Source organism: Panulirus ornatus, chromosome 34 (genome assembly GCF_036320965.1).
Source record: "Panulirus ornatus isolate Po-2019 chromosome 34, ASM3632096v1, whole genome shotgun sequence".
Classification (NCBI taxonomy): Eukaryota; Metazoa; Arthropoda; class Malacostraca; order Decapoda; family Palinuridae; genus Panulirus; species Panulirus ornatus.
The window spans coordinates 9518931-9539320 of NC_092257.1; the positions used below are offsets into that span (position 1 = coordinate 9518931).

A 20390-nucleotide genomic window follows, 5' to 3' on the forward strand; every position below is an offset into this window, starting at 1 on the left:
TAGATTCTGGGATCATTTCTGAGAGCCTGAGACTGACTCGCATTGACCCACTTGATACAGATGTATACAAGGCAGTCGTAAATACTATTGACTGATAAAATTAACATTGCACATCATTAAAATCATTAAAAGACTTCAAAGAGGCAAGCAAATGGAATTTACAGAATAAACTATAAACCAAGGAAATGTGGCTTCAGGGTGAGATATTTAATTTCTTAATTCCTTAACTACAATGAAAGGATTGTTGAAGCTCTGGAAAACAAACAAAAAATTGATTTACTCAGACTTTGCAAAAGCATATGACATGTGATCATATGTCATATCATACACAATACAAAAGCTAGAAATGTTGGAAAATAGGGATGCATAACGTTTTGACTAACATCACAACACAGTTATAAATCATGCCATTTCCAATGCTTTCAGGGTTAAAAGCTTAGTCCTCATGGAAGTTATGAATTATGCCATCTACAGTGCTTCCAAAGTTCAAAGCTCAGTCCTTGTGGAACTGTTCTTTCGTTTCTCGTTCTTATATTCAAATTTTTCACAGACTCAAGCCACAGTTTCATATCCTTTGCAGAGTAAGTATGAAAATCATGTCAATAGGTGTGGAAGGGATACAAGGAGACGTAAATAAGGTCTTTTACTCGGCAACCAATGTAGATAAGTTTCAGCTCCTCCGGTAATGGAAAAATTAAGAAATCTTAAAAACACAATATTGGATATACAAAGGTGCCTTCATAAACTAGTTGAAATAATCTGCGAGATCTCTGGGTATAATGTGCGATGACCTAACCTAAAAAAGAACACAAAACAATGATTCTTTCATGCAGAAGGATGGGAGGCTGGATCGTATGGACCTTCAAGGCAAGAAGAAATCATTGTTGATGTTTTTATTTATTTATTATACTTTTTGCCGCTGTCTCCCGCGTCAGCGAAGTAGCGCAAGGAAACATGAAAGACTGGCCCAACTCACCCACATACACATGTATATACATACATGTCCACACACACACATATACATACCTATACATCTCATTGTATACATATATATATATACACACAGACATGTACATATATAAACATGTACATAATTCATACTGTCTGCCGTTATTCATTCCAGTCGCCACCCGCCACACATGAAACATTTGAAAACCCCCTCCCCATGCATATGCGTGAGGTAGCACTAGGAAAAGACAACAAAGGCCACATTCATTCACACTCAGTCTCTAGCTGTCATGTATAATGCACCAAAACCACTTTCCACATCCAGGCCCCACAAAACTTTCCATGGTTTACCCCAAATGCTTCACATTCCCTGGTTCAACCCATTGACAGCATGTCGACCCCGGTATACCACATTGTTCCAGTTCACTCTATTCCTTGCACACCTTTCACCCTCAAGGATGTTTAGGTCCCGATCACTCAAAATCTTTTCCACTTCATCTTTCCACCTCCAATTTGGTCTCCCACTTCTCGTTCCCCCCACCTCTGACACATATATCCTTTTTGTCGATCTTTCCTCACTCATTCTCTCCATGTGACCAAATCATTTCAAAACAACCACTTCTGCTATCTCAACCACACTCTTTTTATTACCACACATCTCTCTTTCCCTTTCATTACTTACTCGATCAAACCACCTCACACCACATATTGTCCTCAAACATCTCATTTCCACCACATCCACCCTCCTCCGCACAACTGTATCTATAGCCCACGCCTCGCAACCATATAACATTGTTGGAACCACTATTCCTTCAAACATACCCATTTTTGCATTCCATGATAACCTTCTCGACTTCCGCACATTTTTCAATGCTCCTAGAACTTTTGTCCCCTCCCCCACCCTATGATTCACTTCTGCTTCCATGGTTCCATCCATTTCCAAATCCACTCCCAGATATCCAAAACACTTCACTTCGTCCAGTTTTTCTCCATTCAAACTTACCTCCTAATTGACTTGTCCCTCAACCCTACTGTACCTAATAACCTTGCTCTAAATCATATTTACTCTCAGCTTCCTTCTTTCACACACTTTACCAAACTCAGTCACCAGCTGCATTGTTTCTCACCGGAATCAGCTACCAGTGCTGTATCATCAGCGAACAACAACTGACTCTCTTCCCAAGCTCTCTCATCCACAACAGACTGCATTCTTGCCCCTCTTTCCAAAACTCTTGCATTCACCTCTCTAACAACCCCATCCATAAACAAATTAAACACCCATGGAGACATCATGCGCCCCTGCTGCAAACCAACATTCACTGAGAACCAATCGCTTTCCTCTCTTCCTACGTGTACACATGCGTTACATCCTCGATAAAACTTTTCACTACTTCTAACAACTTACTTCCCACACCATATATTCTTAATACTTTCCACAGAGCATCTCTATCAACTCTGTCATATGCCTTCTCCAGATCCATAAATGCTACATACAAATCCATTTGCTTTTCTAAGTATTTCTCACATTCTTCATAGCAAACTTCTGATCCACACATCCTCTACCACTTCTGAAACCACACTGCTCTTCCCCAATCTGATGCTCTGTACATGCCTTCACCCTCTCAATCAATACCCTCCCATATAATTCCCCAGGAATACTCAACAAACTTATACCTCTGTAATGTGAGCACTTACTCTTATCCTCTTTGCCTTTGTACAATGGCACTATGCAAGCATTCTGCCAGTCCTCAGGCACCACACGATGAGTCATACATACATTAAATAACCTTACCAACCAGTCAACAATACAGTCACTCCCCTTTTTTAATTAACTCCAATGCAAAATCATCCAAACCCGCTGCCTTGTTGGCTTTCATCTTCCGCAAAGCTTTTACTACCTCTTCTCTGTTTACAGAATCATTCTCTCTAACCCTCTCACTTTGCACACCACCTCTACCAAGACACCCTATATCTGCCACTCTTATCAAGCACATTCAACAAGCCTTCAAAATACTCACTCCATCTCCTCCTTACATCACTACTACTTGTTGTCACCTCCCCATTAGCCCCCTTCACTGATGTTCCCATTTGTTCCCTTGTCTTATGCACTTTATTTACCTCCTTCCAAAACATCTTTTTTTTTTGTCGCTGTCTCCCGCGTTTGCAAGGTAGCGCAAGGAAACAGACGAAAGAAATGGCCCAACCCACCCCCATACACATGTATATACATACGTCCACACACGCAAATATACATACCTACACAGCTTTCCATGGTTTACCCCAGACGCTTCACATGCCCTGATTCAATCCACTGACAGCACGTCAACCCTGGTATACCACATTGATCCAATTCACTCTATTCCTTGCCCTCCTTTCACCCTCCTGCATGTTCAGGCCCTGATCACACAAAATCTTTTTCACTCCATCTTTCCACCTCCAATTTGGTCTCCCACTTCTCCTCGTTCCCTCCACCTCCGACACAGATATCCTCTTGGTCAATCTTTCCTCACTCATTCTCTCCATGTGCCGAAACCATTTCAAAACACCCTCTTCTGCTCTCTCAACCACGCTCTTTTTATTACCACACATCTCTCTTACCCCTACATTACTTACTCGATCAAACCACCTCACACCACACATTGTCCTCAAACATCTCATTTCCAGCACATCCATCCTCCTGTGCACAACTCTTGCCCATGCCTTGCAACCATACAACATTGTTGGAACCACTATTCCTTCAAACATAGCCATTTTTGCTTTCGGAGATAATGTTCTCGACTTCCACACATTCTTCAAGGCTCCCAGGATTTTTGCCCCCTCCCCCACCCTATGATCCACTTCCTCTTCCATGGTTCCATCCGCTGCCAGATCCACTCCCAGATATCTAAAACACTTTACTTCCTCCAGTTTTTCTCCATTCAAACTTACCTCCCAATTGACTTGACCCTCAACCCTACTGTACCTAATAACCTTGCTCTTATTCACATTTACTCTTGACTTTCTTCTTTCACACACTTTACCAAACTCAGTCACCAGCTTCTGCAGTTTCTCACATGAATCAGCCACCAGCGCTGTATCATCAGCGAACAACAACTGACTCACTTCCCAAGCTCTCTCATCCACAACAGACTTCATACTTGCCCCTTTTTCCAAAACTCATGCATTTACCTCCCTAACAACCCCATCCATAAACAAATTAAACAACCATGGAGAAATCACACACCCCTGCCGCAAACCTACATTCACTGAGAACCAATCACTTTCCTCTCTTCCTACACGTACACATGCCTTACATCCTCGATAAAAACTTTTCACTGCTTCTAACAACTTGCCTCCCACACTATATATTCTTAATACCTTCCACAGAGCATCTCTATCAACTCTATCATATGCTTTCTCCAGATCCATAAATGCTACATACAAATCCATTTGCTTTTCTAAGTATTTCTCTCATACATTCCTCAAAGCAAACACCTGATCCACACATCCTCTACCACTTCTGAAACCACACTGCTCTTCCCCAATCTGATGTTCTGTACATGCCTTCACCCTCTCAATCAATACCCTCTCATATAATTTACCAGGAATACTCAACAAACTTATACCTCTGTAATTTGAGCACTCACTCTTATCCCCTTTGCCTTTGTCCAATGGCACTATGCACGCATTCCGCCAATCCTCAGGCACCTCACCATGAGTCATACATACATTAAATAACCTTACCAACCAGTCAATCCAATGGCACTATGCACGCATTCCGCCAATCCTCAGGCACATCACCATGAGTCATACATACATTAAATAACCTTACCAACCGGTCAATAATACAGTCACGCCCTTTTTTAATAAATTCCACTGCAATACCATCCAAACCTGCTGCCTTGCCGGCTTTCATCTTCCGCAAAGCTTTTACTACTACTTCTCTGTTTACCAAATCATTTTCCCTAACCCTCTCACTATGCACACCACCTCGACCAAAACACCCTATATCTGCCACTCTATCATCAAACACATTCAACAAACCTTCAAAATACTCACTCCATCTCCTTCTCACATCACCACTACTTGTTATCACCTCCCCATTTGCGCCTTTCACTGAAGTTCCCATTTGCTCCCTTGTCTTACGCAAATGCCTCTTTCTTCTCTTTCACTAATACTCTTACTTCTTCATCCCACCACTCACTACCTTTTCTAATCTGCCCACCTCCCATGCTTCTCATGCCACAAGCTTCTTATGCGCAAGCCATCACTGCTTCCCTTAATACATCCCATTCCTCTCCCTCTCCCCTTACGTCCTTTGTTATCACCTTCTTCCATTCTGTACTGAGTCTCTCCTGGTACCTCCTCACACAAGTCTCCCTCCCAAGCTCACTTACTCTCACCACTCTCTTCACCCCAACATCCTCTTCTTTTCTGAAAACCTCTACAAATCTTCACCTTCACCTCCACAAGATAATGATGAGACATCCCTCCAGTTGCACCTCTTAGCACATTAACATCCAAAAGTGTCTCTTTTGCGTGCCTATCAATTAAAACGTAATCCAATAATGCTCTCTGGTCATCTCTCCTTCTTACATACGTATACTCATGTATATCTCTCCTTTTAAACCAGGTATTCCCAATCACCAGTCCTTTTTCAGCACGTAAATCTACAAGCTCTTCACCATTTCCATTTGCAACACTGAACACCCCATGTAAACCAATTATTCCCTCAACTGCCACGTTACTCACCTTTGCATTCAAATCACCCATCACTATAACTCAGTCTCTTGCGTCAAAACTACTAACACTCATTCAGCTGCTCCCAAAACACTTGCCTCTCATGATCTTCTCCTGCCCAGGTGCATATGCACCAATAATCACCCATCTCTCCATCCACTTTCAGTTTTACCCATATCAATCTAGAATTTACTTTCTTACACTCTATCACATACCCCCACCACTCCTGTTTCATGAGTAGTGCTACTCCTTCTCTTGCTCTTATCCTTTCCCTAACCCCTGACATTACTCCCAAGACATTCCTAAACCTCTCTTCCACTTTACCCTTGAGCTTCGTTTCACTCAGAGCCAAAACATCCAGGTTCTTTTCCTCAAACATACTACCTATCTCTCCTTTTTTCTCATCTTGGTTACATCCACACACATTTAGACACCCCAATCTGAGCCTTTGAGGAGGGTGAGCACTCCCCGCGTGACTCTTTCTGTTTCCCCGTTTAGAAAGTTGAAATACAATTAGGGGAGAGTTTCTGGCCCCCTGCTCCCGTCCCCTTTAGTTGCCTTCTAGAACATGAGGAATGCGTGGGAAGTATTCTTTCTCCCCTATCCCCAGGGATGTTTTTAAAGTACTTAATTCTTTTATGATTATTGATGTATTAAAAAGGCGTGAAAATATAGCACAAATAGAAAGTGAACAGAGATCTTTTATATACCATGTTGAAGTGGTAAAGAACCGAAATTACTGGGAATGGCTGGAATCTCTGAGGCTGTATTCCCTGGAGTGCAGATGGGAGAGGTATACTATATACTTGGAAATCCTATAAGGTATTGTTCCCAACTTACAGTTGAAGATAACATCCTGTTGGTATGACAATAGGAAAACTTTGTAAAGCACTACCTCTGAAATCCAGTGTTGTATGCATAAGAAGAGAGAATAGCTTAAACATCTGGGAGCCCGAAGAGTCAACATCTTGCCAGCTACCATGAGGAAGAGGATGGGATGCTTAGTAGAAAAGTCTAATAATGCACTGGACAAGTGCCCATAAAGCGTATCAGACCAGCCTGGTTGTGGGGGCTGTGTTGGCTTAAGGGCAGCGATTTCCAACGGCTAGGTTGACCATTAATCAAATCCAACTGCCTGGGTCCAGCCTGGGCTCTAGGGGTGAAGACCTTGAAGACTTCACTAGGGGTATGCACCTATATGCCTGGCTATGAAAAAGTCCTGCTCTGTCAAGCTGGAGTTACCTCTTCTTTCAAATAGACCAGATATTTGTTCATAACACTTCAGGTAAAATCATGTAATTAAAGCTTTTTTGATGTAAGTGCCAAGGAAAGTATTATTTCCCATCAATAATAGTTCAGTCCCAAGTTTATTTAAAAAAGTACAAAATGGTCAGCCTGCAGTATTGTGGTGGTGAAAATGGGAAGACTGAAAATTTTGTGTATAATGTGAGTAGTAAAGTTATTTAGAACAGGTAGTGTATTATTAATGTCTTGCAGTATCATAGTTAAAATGTTTTTTGTTTAGAGTTCGTAGTAAATTGTGGTTATTCTAGTTAGAAAGTACATCTGATGTTACTGTGTGATTTTGCAGGTCAGAAGAAACAGAGTGCCGAGCCTGTATCATCAAAGAATGTTGGAAACAAAGCATCGAAGAAGAAGCCACTGCAGAAGCCGAAACCTGGGAACATAGCGCCGTTTACTCACCCAGAGTTAATGACATCTTTAAAGGGACACACTGGATCAATCACTAGTGGTGGCTTCTCATCCAATGGCAAGCACTTCATCTCGGCAGCGGATGGTAAGTTTCAGATTGTGAATGTTTCTTACTTGGGTTAGATTTTGGAAGGACTTGATGTGTACATATATCATATGATCTACTTGCATATTATGCAGAATATCTTTATATTTTCATGTGAAGTTTAGGTTGTGCATATTCATATTTTTAATGACGTTAAATGCAGCAGGAAATCTTTGGAAAGATAGATGTACTCTAATTATTTGGAAGAAATCTGAGGTAGGCTTAAAACTAGATATGAAGTTGTCTTCATTAGTTCACTCTTTTGACGTCAACCTTTAGTATTATTCTATCTATCTAGATCTCTTGATTGTTCCTTTTGGAAACTCCTTTGAGGTAGTGGGTTCAGCAAAAGAGGCTCCATAACTGGTGAACTCCAGTACCAGTTCATAGCCTTCAGTGCCTCACCATTGACAGGCCATTATCAGAGGGGAACTCTAGCACAGTGTTTTTAGAGGCTCATACCTAATGTTCTCATTAATTTTTATTACCTAATGTGTTTTCCAAATGTTCCAGCCTAGTACAAGCTCTCCTCTACTTATAACCTATGTGACTTATGACCATCTGTACTTACGTCAGAAAGAATGTAGATTAGAAAGTAGGAATTATGAAATATGAACTAAAGAATCTTAGATAAAAGTTAAAGAACCTACAGAATAATATAATGAAGCTGGATAATAAAAAAACGAGATAATCATGTGTCTACCTATTGCTACTACTGTCTATTGCTCCTATCATTTTGCCAGAAGGCAGGGCTAGCATGTAGCACCTAGCACAGAAAAATCTAGTTAGGAAGAATGAGTGTTTTGAGTTAAGTCTTGTCTCGTACTATGTGTGACAAGGAGAGATTGTTTGTATGTGGTAAAAAAGCCCAGCAGTCCACTTTTGGGTAAGGCAGAAAGAAAAGACAGCTACCTTGGTCAACAGTGCATCTTGACTTCCGGTGAAGTACTGACTAACTATACCCTTCTTATACCCAGGCAGGTAGTACCAGTAATATACCTCCCTGGCTGGTGGCTGCCTGCTAGCTACTGCCTCCTAGCATTATGAAAGTTGTATAAAACATACTGATTATACTTGAGATAAGACTGAAACCTTAGAATGGTCTCGCTAACACCTATCATAATTTTAGTCGCATTATTGATAGAGAAAGCTCAGTTTTGGCTTCTTTTTGAACTTTTGGACAATGTTACTTTGTTGCAGCAGTGGGTATGACAATTTACTTTTACCCCCTAAATAGGCTGTATCTATCAGAACTTCGTTTTCAAGCACAGTTATTTGAGGCAGGCTGTTACTGATGTGTAGAGACCTAGCAACCATATAGCAACTTTTGCAGGCCACGATATCATTGGCTTTACAGCCACCAATCCTATTACTCTTATTTGCAGTTTACTTTTGCTCTTCATTTTTTTTTTTTTTTTTATACTTTGTCGCTGTCTCCCGCATTTGCGAGGTAGCGCAAGGAAACAAACGAAAGAAATGCCCCCCCCCCATACACATGTATATACATACGCCCACACACGCAAATATACATACCTACACAGCTTTCCATGGTTTACCCCAGACGCTTCACATGCCTTGATTCAATCCACTGACAGCACGTCAACCCCGGTATACCACATCGCTCCAATTCACTCTATTCCTTGCCCTCCTTTCACCCTCCTGCATGTTCAGGCCCCGATCACACAAAATCTTTTTCACTCCATCTTTCCACCTCCAATTTGGTCTCCCTCTTCTCCTTGTTCCCTCCACATCCGACACATATATCCTCTTGGTCAATCTTTCCTCACTCATCCTCTCCATATGCCCAAACCACTTCAAAACACCCTCCTCTGCTCTCTCAACCACGCTCTTTTTATTTCCACACATCTCTCTTACCCTTACGTTGCTCACTCGATCAAACCACCTCACACCACACATTGTCCTCAAACATCTCATTTCCAGCACATCCATCCTCCTGCGCACAACTCTATCCATAGCCCACGCCTCGCAACCATACAACATTGTTGGAACCACTATTCCTTCAAACATACCCATTTTTGCTTTCCGAGATAATGTTCTCAACTTCCACACATTCTTCAAGGCCCCCAGGATTTTCGCCCCCTCCCCCACCCTATGATCCACCTCCGCTTCCATGGTTCCATCCGCTGCCAGATCCACTCCCAGATATCTAAAACACTTCACTTCCTCCAGTTTTTCTCCATTCAAACTCACCTCCCAATTGACTTGACCCTCAACCCTACTGTACCTAATAACCTTGCTCTTATTCACATTTACTCTTAACTTTCTTCTTCCACACACTTTTCCAAACTCAGTCACCAGCTTCTGCAGTTTCTCACATGAATCAGCCACCAGCGCTGTATCATCAGCGAACAACAACTGACTCACTTCCCAAGCTCTCTCATCCCCAACAGACTTCATACTTGCCCCTCTTTCCAAAACTCTTGCATTTACCTCCCTAACAACCCCATCCATAAACAAATTAAACAACCATGGAGACATCACACACCCCTGCCGCAAACCTACATTCACTGAGAACCAATCACTTTCCTCTCTTCCTACACGTACACATGCCTTACATCCTCGATAAAAACTTTTCACTGCTTCTAACAACTTTCCTCCCACACCATATATTCTTAATACCTTCCACAGAGCATCTCTATCAACTCTATCATATGCCTTCTCCAGATCCATAAATGCTACATACAAATCCATTTGCTTTTCTAAGTATTTCTCACATACATTCTTTTTTATATTTTTTTCTGTAATATTTGACTAGTCTTCTGAAATGTCTAATCTGTATCAGTATCATTTGGTTATGTTTGGTTACACGAATTGTAATTTTTTTGTCTGCACATGTCTTCTTATGTTTTGTACTTGATCGCCTTTTCCTGTTCGAGAGATATTGACAAGAAGAGACAAAGAAGGGCCACACCCAGTTGCATCCATTCTATAGCTGTCTTTTGTAATTTGCAGAAACCACAGCTCTCAGTTCTCAACCATGTGCCACAGACCTTTCCATGGTTTACCCTAGGTGCTTCACTTGCTTTGGTTCAATCCATGGACAGCATGTCAACCCCAGTATACCACATCGCTCCAGTTCACTTTATCCCATGCATGCCTTTCACCCACATGCATGTAAAAGGCTTGCATGGGTTAGTGAATTGGAATGATGTGGTACACTGGGGTTGATGTACTGTCAATGGACTGACCAGAGCTATTCCAAAAGAAAGAACAAAGAAGGTGGTCAAGTGAGGATTTCTCCCTCTAAAGGCGGGTCATTTTTCTTGATGCTACCTTGCTAACAATGACAAATGTATATGAAAAACATTTTTATATATATATTTCCTGTGTGGCGGGGTGGGGATGGGAATGGTTGAAGGTAGCAAGTATGAATATGTACATGTTTATATATGTATATGTCTGTGTATATATATGTATGTATTCGTTGAAATGTATATGTGCGTGTATGGGCATTTATGTATGTATATGTGTATATGAGTGGTTGGATCATTCTGTGTCTTTTTCCTTGTGCTGCCTCACTGTTGTGGGAAAAAGTGATTAAGTATAATAGATAAATAAGAAAATATATATCTGCTTCCCATGTATTCCCTGTGTGTCATTGAAGGCAATTAAAAGGGGAAGGAGCGGCGGCTGGAAATCATCCCCTCCCATTTTTTTTATTTTCCAAAAGAAGGAACAGAGAAGGGGGCAAAGTGAGGATATTTCCCTCTAGGGCTCAGTCCTCTGGTCTTAATGCTACGTTGCTAATGCGGGAAATGGTGAATATGTATGAAAAAGATATTTATTCATACTTGATAGCCGTTTTCTGCATCAGCAAGGTAGTGCCAGGAAACAGATGTAAATGAAGAATGGCCTATCTACTCATGCACATATGTGTACATACATCCCTGTACATGCATATAGACATTATTTCTTGTTTTATATTTATGGATTTGTATGTAGCATTTATGGATCTGGAGAAGGCATATGATAAGAGTTGATAGAGATGCTCTGTGGAAGGTATTAAGAATATATGGTGTGGGAGGAAAGTTGTTAGAAGCAGTGAAAAGTTTTTATCGAGGATGTAAGGCATGTGTACGTGTAGGAAGAGAGGAAAGTGACTGGTTCTCAGTGAATGTAGGTTTGAGGCAGGGGTGTGTGATGTCTTCATGGTTGTTTAATTTGTTTATGGATGGGGTTGTTAGGGAGGTAAATGCAAGAGTTTTGGAAAGAGGGGCAAGTATGAAGTCTGCTGGGGATGAGAGAGCTTGGGAAGTGAGTCAGTTGTTGTTCGCTGATGATACAGCACTGGTGGCTGATTCATGTGAGAAACTGCAGAAGCTGGTGACTGAGTTTGGTAAAGTGTGTGGAAGAAGAAAGTTAAGAGTAAATGTGAATAAGAGCAAGGTTATTAGGTACAGTAGGGTTGAGGGTCAAGTCAATTGGGAGGTGAGTTTGAATGGAGAAAAACTGGAGGAAGTGAAGTGTTTTAGATATCTGGGAGTGGATCTGGCAGCGGATGGAACCATGGAAGTGGAAGTGGATCATAGGGTGGGGGAGGGGGCGAAAGTTCTGGGGGCCTTGAAGAATGTGTGGAAGTTGAGAACATTATCTCGGAAAGCAAAAATGGGTATGTTTCAAGGAATAGTGGTTCCAACAATGCTGTATGGTTGCGAGGCGTGGGCTATGGATGGAGTTGTGCTCAGGAGGATGGATGTGCTGGAAATGAGATGTTTGAGGACAATGTGTGGTGTGAGGTGGTTTGATCGAGTGAATAACGTAAGGGTAAGAGAGATGTGTGGAAATAAAAAGAGCGTGGTTGAGAGAGCAGAAGAGGGTGTTTTGAAGTGGTTTGGGCACATGGAGAGAATGAGTGAGGAAAGATTGACCAAGAGGATATATGTGTCGGAGGTGGAGGGAACGAGGAGAAGAGGGAGACAAAATTGGAGGTGGAAAGATGGAGTGAAAAAGATTTTGTGTGATCGGGGTCTGAACATGCAGGAGGGTGAAAGGAGGGCAAGGAATAGAGTGAATTGGAGCGATGTGGTATACCGGGGTTGACGTGCTGTCAGTGGATTGAATCAAGGCATGTGAAGCGTATGGGGTAAACCATGGAAAGCTGTGTAGGTATGTATATTTGCGTGTGTGGATGTATGTATATACATGTGTATGGGGGGGGTTGGGCCATTTCTTTCGTCTGTTTCCTTGCGCTACCTCGCAAACGCGTGAGACAGCGACAAAGTATAATAAATAAATAAATATATTTATTATACTTAGTTGCTGTCTCCTGCATTAGCGAGGTAGCGCAAGGAAACAGATGAAAAAATGACCCAACCGACCCACATACACATGTATATACATAAACGCCCACACACGCACATATACATACCTGTACATTTCATCGTATACATACGTATATATACTTAGACATATATACACATGTATATAACCATACCTTCATCCATTCCCGTCACCACCCAGCCACACATGAAATGGCACCCCCCCACGCGTGCGCACAGGGTAATGCTATGAAAGGCCACATTCGTTCACACTCAGTCTCTAGCTGTCATGTGTAATGCACCGAAACCACAGCTCCCTTTCCACATCCAGGCCCCACAAAACTTTCCATGGATAACCCCAGACGCTTCACGTGCCCTGGTTCAATCCATTGACAGCACGTCGACCTTGGTATACCCTATCATTCCAATTCACTCTATTTCTTGCACACCTTTCACCCTCCTTTAATTTCAGTCCTTGATCACTCAAAATCTTTTTCACTCCATCCTTCCACCTCCAATTTGGTCTCCCACTTCTTTTTGTTCCCTCCAACTCTGACACATATATCCTCTTTGTCAATCTTTCCTCATTCATTCTCTCCATGTGACCAAACCATTTCAATACACCCTCTTCTGCTCTCTCCACCACACTCTTTTTACTACCATACAGCTCCCTTTCCACATCCAGGCCCCACAAAACTTTCCATGGTTTACTCTGGACACTTCACATGCCCTGGTTCAATCCATTGACAGCATGTTGACCCCAGTATACCACATCATTCCAATTCACTCTATTCCTTGCACGCCTTTCACCCTCCTGCATGTTCAGGCCCCGATCGCTCAAAATCTTTTTCATTCCATCTTTCCACCTCCAATTTGGTCTCCCACTTCTCCTCGTTCCCTCTACCTCTGATACCTATATCCTCTTTGTCAATCTTTCCTCACTCGTTCTCTCCATATGACCAAACCATTTCAAAACGCCCTCTTCTGCTGTCTTAAATACCCTCTTTGTCAATCTTTCCTCATTTGTTCTCTCCATATGACCAAACCATATCAAAACACCCTCTTCTGCTCTCTCAACCACACTCTTTTTATTACCACACATCTCTCACCCTTTCATTACTTACTTGATCAAACCTCCTCACACCACATATTGCCCTCACATTTAATTTTCAACACATCTACCCTCCTCCATACAACCATTTTTATAGCCCATGTCTCACAGCTATATTGTTGGAACTACTGTTCCTTCAAAATTACTTATTTTTGCACTCTTGAGATAATGTTCTCTCTCTCCACACATTCTTCATCACATAGCACCAATAATTAATGGACACCCTTGTAAATATATATACCTGGGAGGCAAGTTGTTAGAAGCAGTGAAAAGTTTTTATCGAGGATGTAAGGCATGAGTACGTGTTGGAAGAGAGGAAAGTGATTGGTTCTCCGTGAATGTAGGTTTGCGGCAGGAGTGTGTGATGTCTCCATGGTTGTTTAATTTGTTTGTGGATGGGGTTGTTAGGGAGGTGAATGTAAGAGTTTTGGAAAGAGGGGCAAGTGTGCAGTCTGTTGGGGATGAGAGAGCTTGGGAAGTGAGTGAGTTGTTGTTCGCTGATGATACAGTGCTGGTGGCTGATTCATGTGAGAAACTGCAGAAGCTGGTGACTGAGTTTGGTAAAGTGTGTAAAAGAAGAAAGTTAAGAGTAAATGTGAATAAGAGCAAGGTTATTAGGTACAGTAGGGTTGAGGGTCAAGTCAATTGGGAGGTAAGTTTGAATGGAGAAAAACTGGAGGAAGTAAAGTGTTTTAGATATCTGGGAGCGGATCTGGCAGCGGATGGAACCATGGAAGCGGAAGTGAATCATAGGGTGGGGGAGGGGGCGAAAATCCTGGGAGCCTTGAAGAATGTGTGGACGTCGAGAACATTATCTCGGAAAGCAAAAATGGGTATGTTTGAAGGAATAGTGGTTCCAACAATGTTGTATGGTTGCGAGGTGTGGGCTATGGATAGAGTTGTGCGCTGGAGGGTGGATGTGCTGGAAATGAGATATTTGAGGACAACGTGGTGTGAGGTGGTTTGATCGAGTAAGTAATGTAAGGGTAAGAGAGATGTGTGGAAATAAAAAGAGCGTGGTTGAGAGAGCAGAAGAGGGTGTTTTGAATGGTTTGGGCACATGGAGAGAATGAGTGAGGAAAGATTGACCAAGAGGATATATGTGTCAGAGGTGGAGGGAATGAGAAGTGGGAGACCAAATTGGAGGTGGAAAGATGGAGTGAAAAAGATTTTGAGTGATCGGGGCCTGAACATGCAGGAGGGTGAAAGGCGGGCAAGAAATAGAGTGAATTGGATCGATGTGGTATACCGGGGTTGATGTGCTGTAAATGGATTAAATCAGGGGATGTGAAGCGTCTGGGGTAAACCATGGAAAGTTGTGTGGGGCCTGGATGTGGAAAGGGAGCTGTGGTTCCGGTGCATTATTACATGACAGCAAAAGACTGAATGTGAACGAATGGGCCTTTGTTGTCTTTTCCTAGCGCTACCTTAACATGGGGGAGGGGGATGTTATTCCATGTGTGGCGAGGTGGCGATGGGAATAAATAAAGGCAGACAGTATGAATTATGTACATGTGTATATATTGGAAAGGATCACAATTTTGCGCGTGATCAAGATATTCCTATGAGTCCACAGGGAAAAATGAAACATGAAAAGTTCCCAAGTGCACTTTCATGTAATAATCACATCATCAGGGAAGACACAAGAGAGAAATATAACAGTCAGTTGATATACATTGAAGAGACGAAGCTAGCTTCGCCTCTTCGACGTATATCAACTGACTGTTATATTTCTCTCTTGTGTCTTCCCTGATGATGTGATTATTACATGAAAGTGCACTTGGGAACTTTTCGTGTTTGATTTTTCCGCGTGGACTCATAGAAATGTGTATATATGTATATGTCTGTGTGTGTATATATATGTGTACATTGAGATGTATGGGTATGTATATTTGCATGTGTGGACGTGTATGTATATACATGTGTATGGGGGTGGGTTAGGCCATTTCTTTCGTCTGTTTCCTTGCGCTACCTCACAAACGCGGGAGACGGCAACAAAGCAAAATGATAATAGTAATAATTTTTTTTTTTTTTTTTTTTGCTTTGTCGCTGTCTCCCGCGTTTGCGAGGTAGCGCAAGGAAACAGACGAAAGAAATGGCCCAACCCCCCCCATACACATGTATATACATACACGTCCACACACGCAAATATACATACCTACACAGCTTTCCATGGTTTACCCCAGACGCTTCACATGCCCTGATTCAATCCACTGACCGCACGTCAACCCCGGTATACCACATCGATCCAATTCACTCTATTCCTTGCCCTCCTTTCACCCTCCTGCATGTTCAGGCCCCGATCACACAAAATCTTTTTCACTCCATCTTTCCACCTCCAATTTGGTCTCCCACTTCTCCTCGTTCCCTCCACCTCCGACACATATATCCTCTTGGTCAATCTTTCCTCACTCATTCTCTCCATGTGCCCAAACCATTTCAAAACACCCTCTTCTGCTCTCTCAACCACGCTTTTTTTATTTCCACACATCTCTCTTACCCTTAAGTTACTTATTCGATCAAACCACCTCACACCACACATTGTCCTCAAACATCTCATTTCCAGCACATCCACCCTCCTGCGCACAACTCTATCCATAGCCCACGCCTCGCAACCATACAAAATTGTTGGAACCACTATTCCTTCAAACATAGCCATTTTTGCTTTCGGAGATAATGTTCTCGACTTCCACACTTTCTTCAAGGCTCCCAGGATTTTTGCCCCCTCCCCCACCCTATGATCCACTTCCGCTTCCATGGTTCCATCCGCTGCCAGATCCACTCCCAGATATCTAAAACACTTTACTTCCTCCAGTTTTTCTCCATTCAAACTTACCTCCCAATTGACTTGACCCTCAACCCTACTGTACCTAATAACCTTGCTCTTATTCACATTTACTCTTAACTTTCTTCTTTCACACACTTTACCAAACTCAGTCACGAGCTTCTGCAGTTTCTCACATGAATCAGCCACCAGCGCTGTATCATCAGCGAACAACAACTGACTCACTTCCCAAGCTCTCTCATCCACAACAGACTTCATACTTGCCCCTCTTTCCAAAACTCTTGCATTCACCTCCCTAACAACCCCACCCATAAACAAATTAAACAACCATGGAGACATCACACACCCCTGCCGTAAACCTACATTCACTGAGAACCAATCACTTTCCTCTCTTCCTACACGTACACATGCCTTACATCCTCGATAAAAACTTTTCACTGCTTCTAACAACTTGCCTCCCACACCATATATTCTTAATACCTTCCACAGAGCATCTCTATCAACTCTATCATATGCCTTCTCCAGATCCATAAATGCTACATACAAATCCATTTGCTTTTCTAAGTATTTCTCACATACATTCTTCAAAGCAAACACCTGATCCACACATCCTCTACTACTTCTGAAACCACACTGCTCTTCCCCAATCTGATGCTCTGTACATTCCTTCACCCTCTCAATCAATACCCTCCCATATAATTTACCAGGAATACTGAACAAACTTATACCTCTGAAATTTGAGCACTCACTCTTATCCCCTTTGCCTTTGTACAATGGCACTATGCACTCATTCCGCCAATCCTCAGGCACCTCACCATGAGTCATACATACATTAAATAACCTTACCAACCAGTCAGTAATACAGTCACCCCCTTTTTTAATAAATTCCACTGCAGTACCATCCAAACCTGCTGCCTTGCCGGCTTTCATCTTCCTCAAAGCTTTTCCTACCTCTTCTCTGTTTACCAAATCATTTTCCCTAACCCTCTCACTTTGCAAACCACCTTGACCAAAACACCCTATATCTGCCACTCTATCATCAAACACATTCAACAAACCTTCAAAATACTCACTCCATCTCGTTCTCACATCACTACTACTTGGTTATCACCTCCCCATTTGCACCCTTCACTGAAGTTCCCATTTGCTCCCTTGTCTTACACACTTTATTTACCTCCTTCCAGAATATCTTTTTATTCTCCCTAAAATTTAATGATACTCTCTCACCCCAACTCTCATTTGCCCTCTTTTTCACCTCTTGCACCTTTCTCTTGACCTCCTGTCTCTTTCTTTTATACATCTCCCACTCAATTGCATTTTTTCCCTGCAAAAATCGTCCAAATGCCTCTCTCTTCTCTTTCACTAATAATCTTACTTCATCCCACCACTCACTACCCTTTCTAATCAACCCACCTCCCACTCTTCTCATGCCACAAGCATCTCTTGCGCAATCCATCACTGATTCCCTAAATACATCCCATTCCTCCCCCACTCCCCTTACTTCCATTGTTCTCACCTTTTTCCATTCTGTACTCAGTCTCTCCTGGTACTTCCTCACACAAGTCTCCTTCCCAAGCTCACTTACTCTCACCACCCTCTTCACCCCAACATTCACTCTTCTTTTCTGAAAACCCATACAAATCTTCACCTTAACCTCCACAAGATAATGATCAGACATCCCTCCAGTTGCACCTCTCAGCACATTAACATCCAAAAGTCTCTCTTTCGCGCGCCTGTCAATTAACACGTAATCCAATAACGCTTTCTGGCCATCTCTCCTACTTACATACGTATACTTATGTATATCTCGCTTTTTTAACCAGGTATTCCCAATCACCAGTCCTTTTTCAGCACTTAAATCTACAAGCTCTTCACCATTTCCATTTACAACACTGAACACCCCATGTATACCAATTATTCCCTCAACTGCCACATTACTCACCTTTGCATTCAAATCACCCATCACTATAACCCGGTCTCGTGCATCAAAACCACTAACACACTCATTCAGCTGCTCCCAAAACACTTGCCTCTCATGATCTTTCTTCTCATGCCCAGGTGCATATGCACCAATAATCACCCATCTCTCTCCATCAACTTTCAGTTTTACCCATATTAATCGAGAATTTACTTTCTTACATTCTATCACATACTCCCACAACTCCTGTTTCAGGAGTACTGGTACTCCTTCCCTTGCTCTTGTCTTCTCACTAACCCCTGACTTTACTCCCAAGACATTCCCAAACCACTCTTCCCCTTTACCCTTGAGCTTCGTTTCACTCAGAGCCAAAACATCCAGGTTTCTTTCCTCAAACATACTACCTATCTCTCCTTTTTTCACATCTTGGTTACATCCACACACATTTAGACACCCCAGTCTGAGCCTTCGAGGAGGATGAGCACTTCCTGCGTGACTCCTTCTTCTGTTTCCCATTTTAGAAAGTTAAAAAAATACGAGGGGAGGATTTCTGGCCCCCAGCTCCCGTCCCCTCTAGTCGCCTTGTACGACACGCGAGGAATGCGTGGGAAGTATTGTTTCATCCCTATCCCCAGGGATAATATGCATATATATGCATATATATACATATATACACATACATACGCACATACACACACATACATACATACACATATATATACATATGAAAAATGTAAGAAATAATTTAGAAAACTGAAACATCTAGCTTGAAATGAAATGAAAAAAATGAATGTCACATAATGGTTGAACCTCTGGCTATGGAAAAGTAATAATGATAATAATAATAATAATAATAATAATAATTTTTTTTTTTTATACTCTGTCGCTGTCTCCCGCGTCTGCGAGGTAGCGCAAGGAAACAGACGAAAGAAATGGCCCAACCCCCCCCCCATACACATGTATATACATACGTCCACACACGCAAATATACATACCTACACAGCTTTCCATGGTTTACCCCAGACGCTTCACATGCCTTGATTCAATCCACTGACAGCACGTCAACCCCGGTATACCACATCGCTCCAATTCACTCTATTCCTTGCCCTCCTTTCACCCTCCTGCATGTTCAGGCCCCGATCACACAAAATCTTTTTCACTCCATCTTTCCACCTCCAATTTGGTCTCCCTCTTCTCCTCGTTCCCTCCACCTCCGACACATATATCCTCTTGGTCAATCTTTCCTACTCATTCTCTCCATGTGCCCAAACCACTTCAAAACACCCTCTTCTGCTCTCTCAACCACGCTCTTTTTATTTCCACACATCTCTCTTACCCTTACGTTACTCACTCGATCAAACCACCTCACACCACACATTGTCCTCAAACATCTCATTTCCAGCACATCCATCCTCCTGCGCACAGCTCTATCCATAGCCCACGCCTCGCAACCATACAACATTGTTGGAACCACTATTCCTTCAAACATACCCATTTTTGCTTTCCGAGATAATGTTCTCGACTTCCACACATTCTTCAAGGCCCCCAGAACTTTCGCCCCCTCCCCCACCCTATGATCCACTTCCGCTTCCATGGTTCCATCCGCTGCCAGATCCACTCCCAGATATCTAAAACACTTCACTTCCTCCAGTTTTTCTCCATTCAAACTCACCTCCCAATTGACTTGACCCTCAACCCTACTGTACCTAATAACCTTGCTCTTATTCACATTTACTCTTAACTTTCTTCTTTACACACTTTACCAAACTCAGTCACCAGCTTCTGCAGTTTCTCACATGAATCAGCCACCAGCGCTGTATCATCAGCGAACA

General features: G+C 42.3%; 1 protein-coding gene across 3 annotated transcripts in view; it reads left to right on the plus strand.

Moving 5' to 3' along the window:
• The window catches only part of LOC139759819 (transducin beta-like protein 2), a 296157-nt gene that overhangs the window by 28232 nt on the left and 247535 nt on the right, over positions 1 to 20390 (plus strand). For all 3 annotated transcript variants that reach the window (XM_071682307.1, XM_071682309.1, XM_071682308.1), the window contains exon 2: positions 7259 to 7465. In XM_071682307.1, the coding sequence (XP_071538408.1) occupies positions 7259 to 7465 (207 nt within the window). The remainder of the gene's footprint in view (positions 1 to 7258; positions 7466 to 20390) is intronic.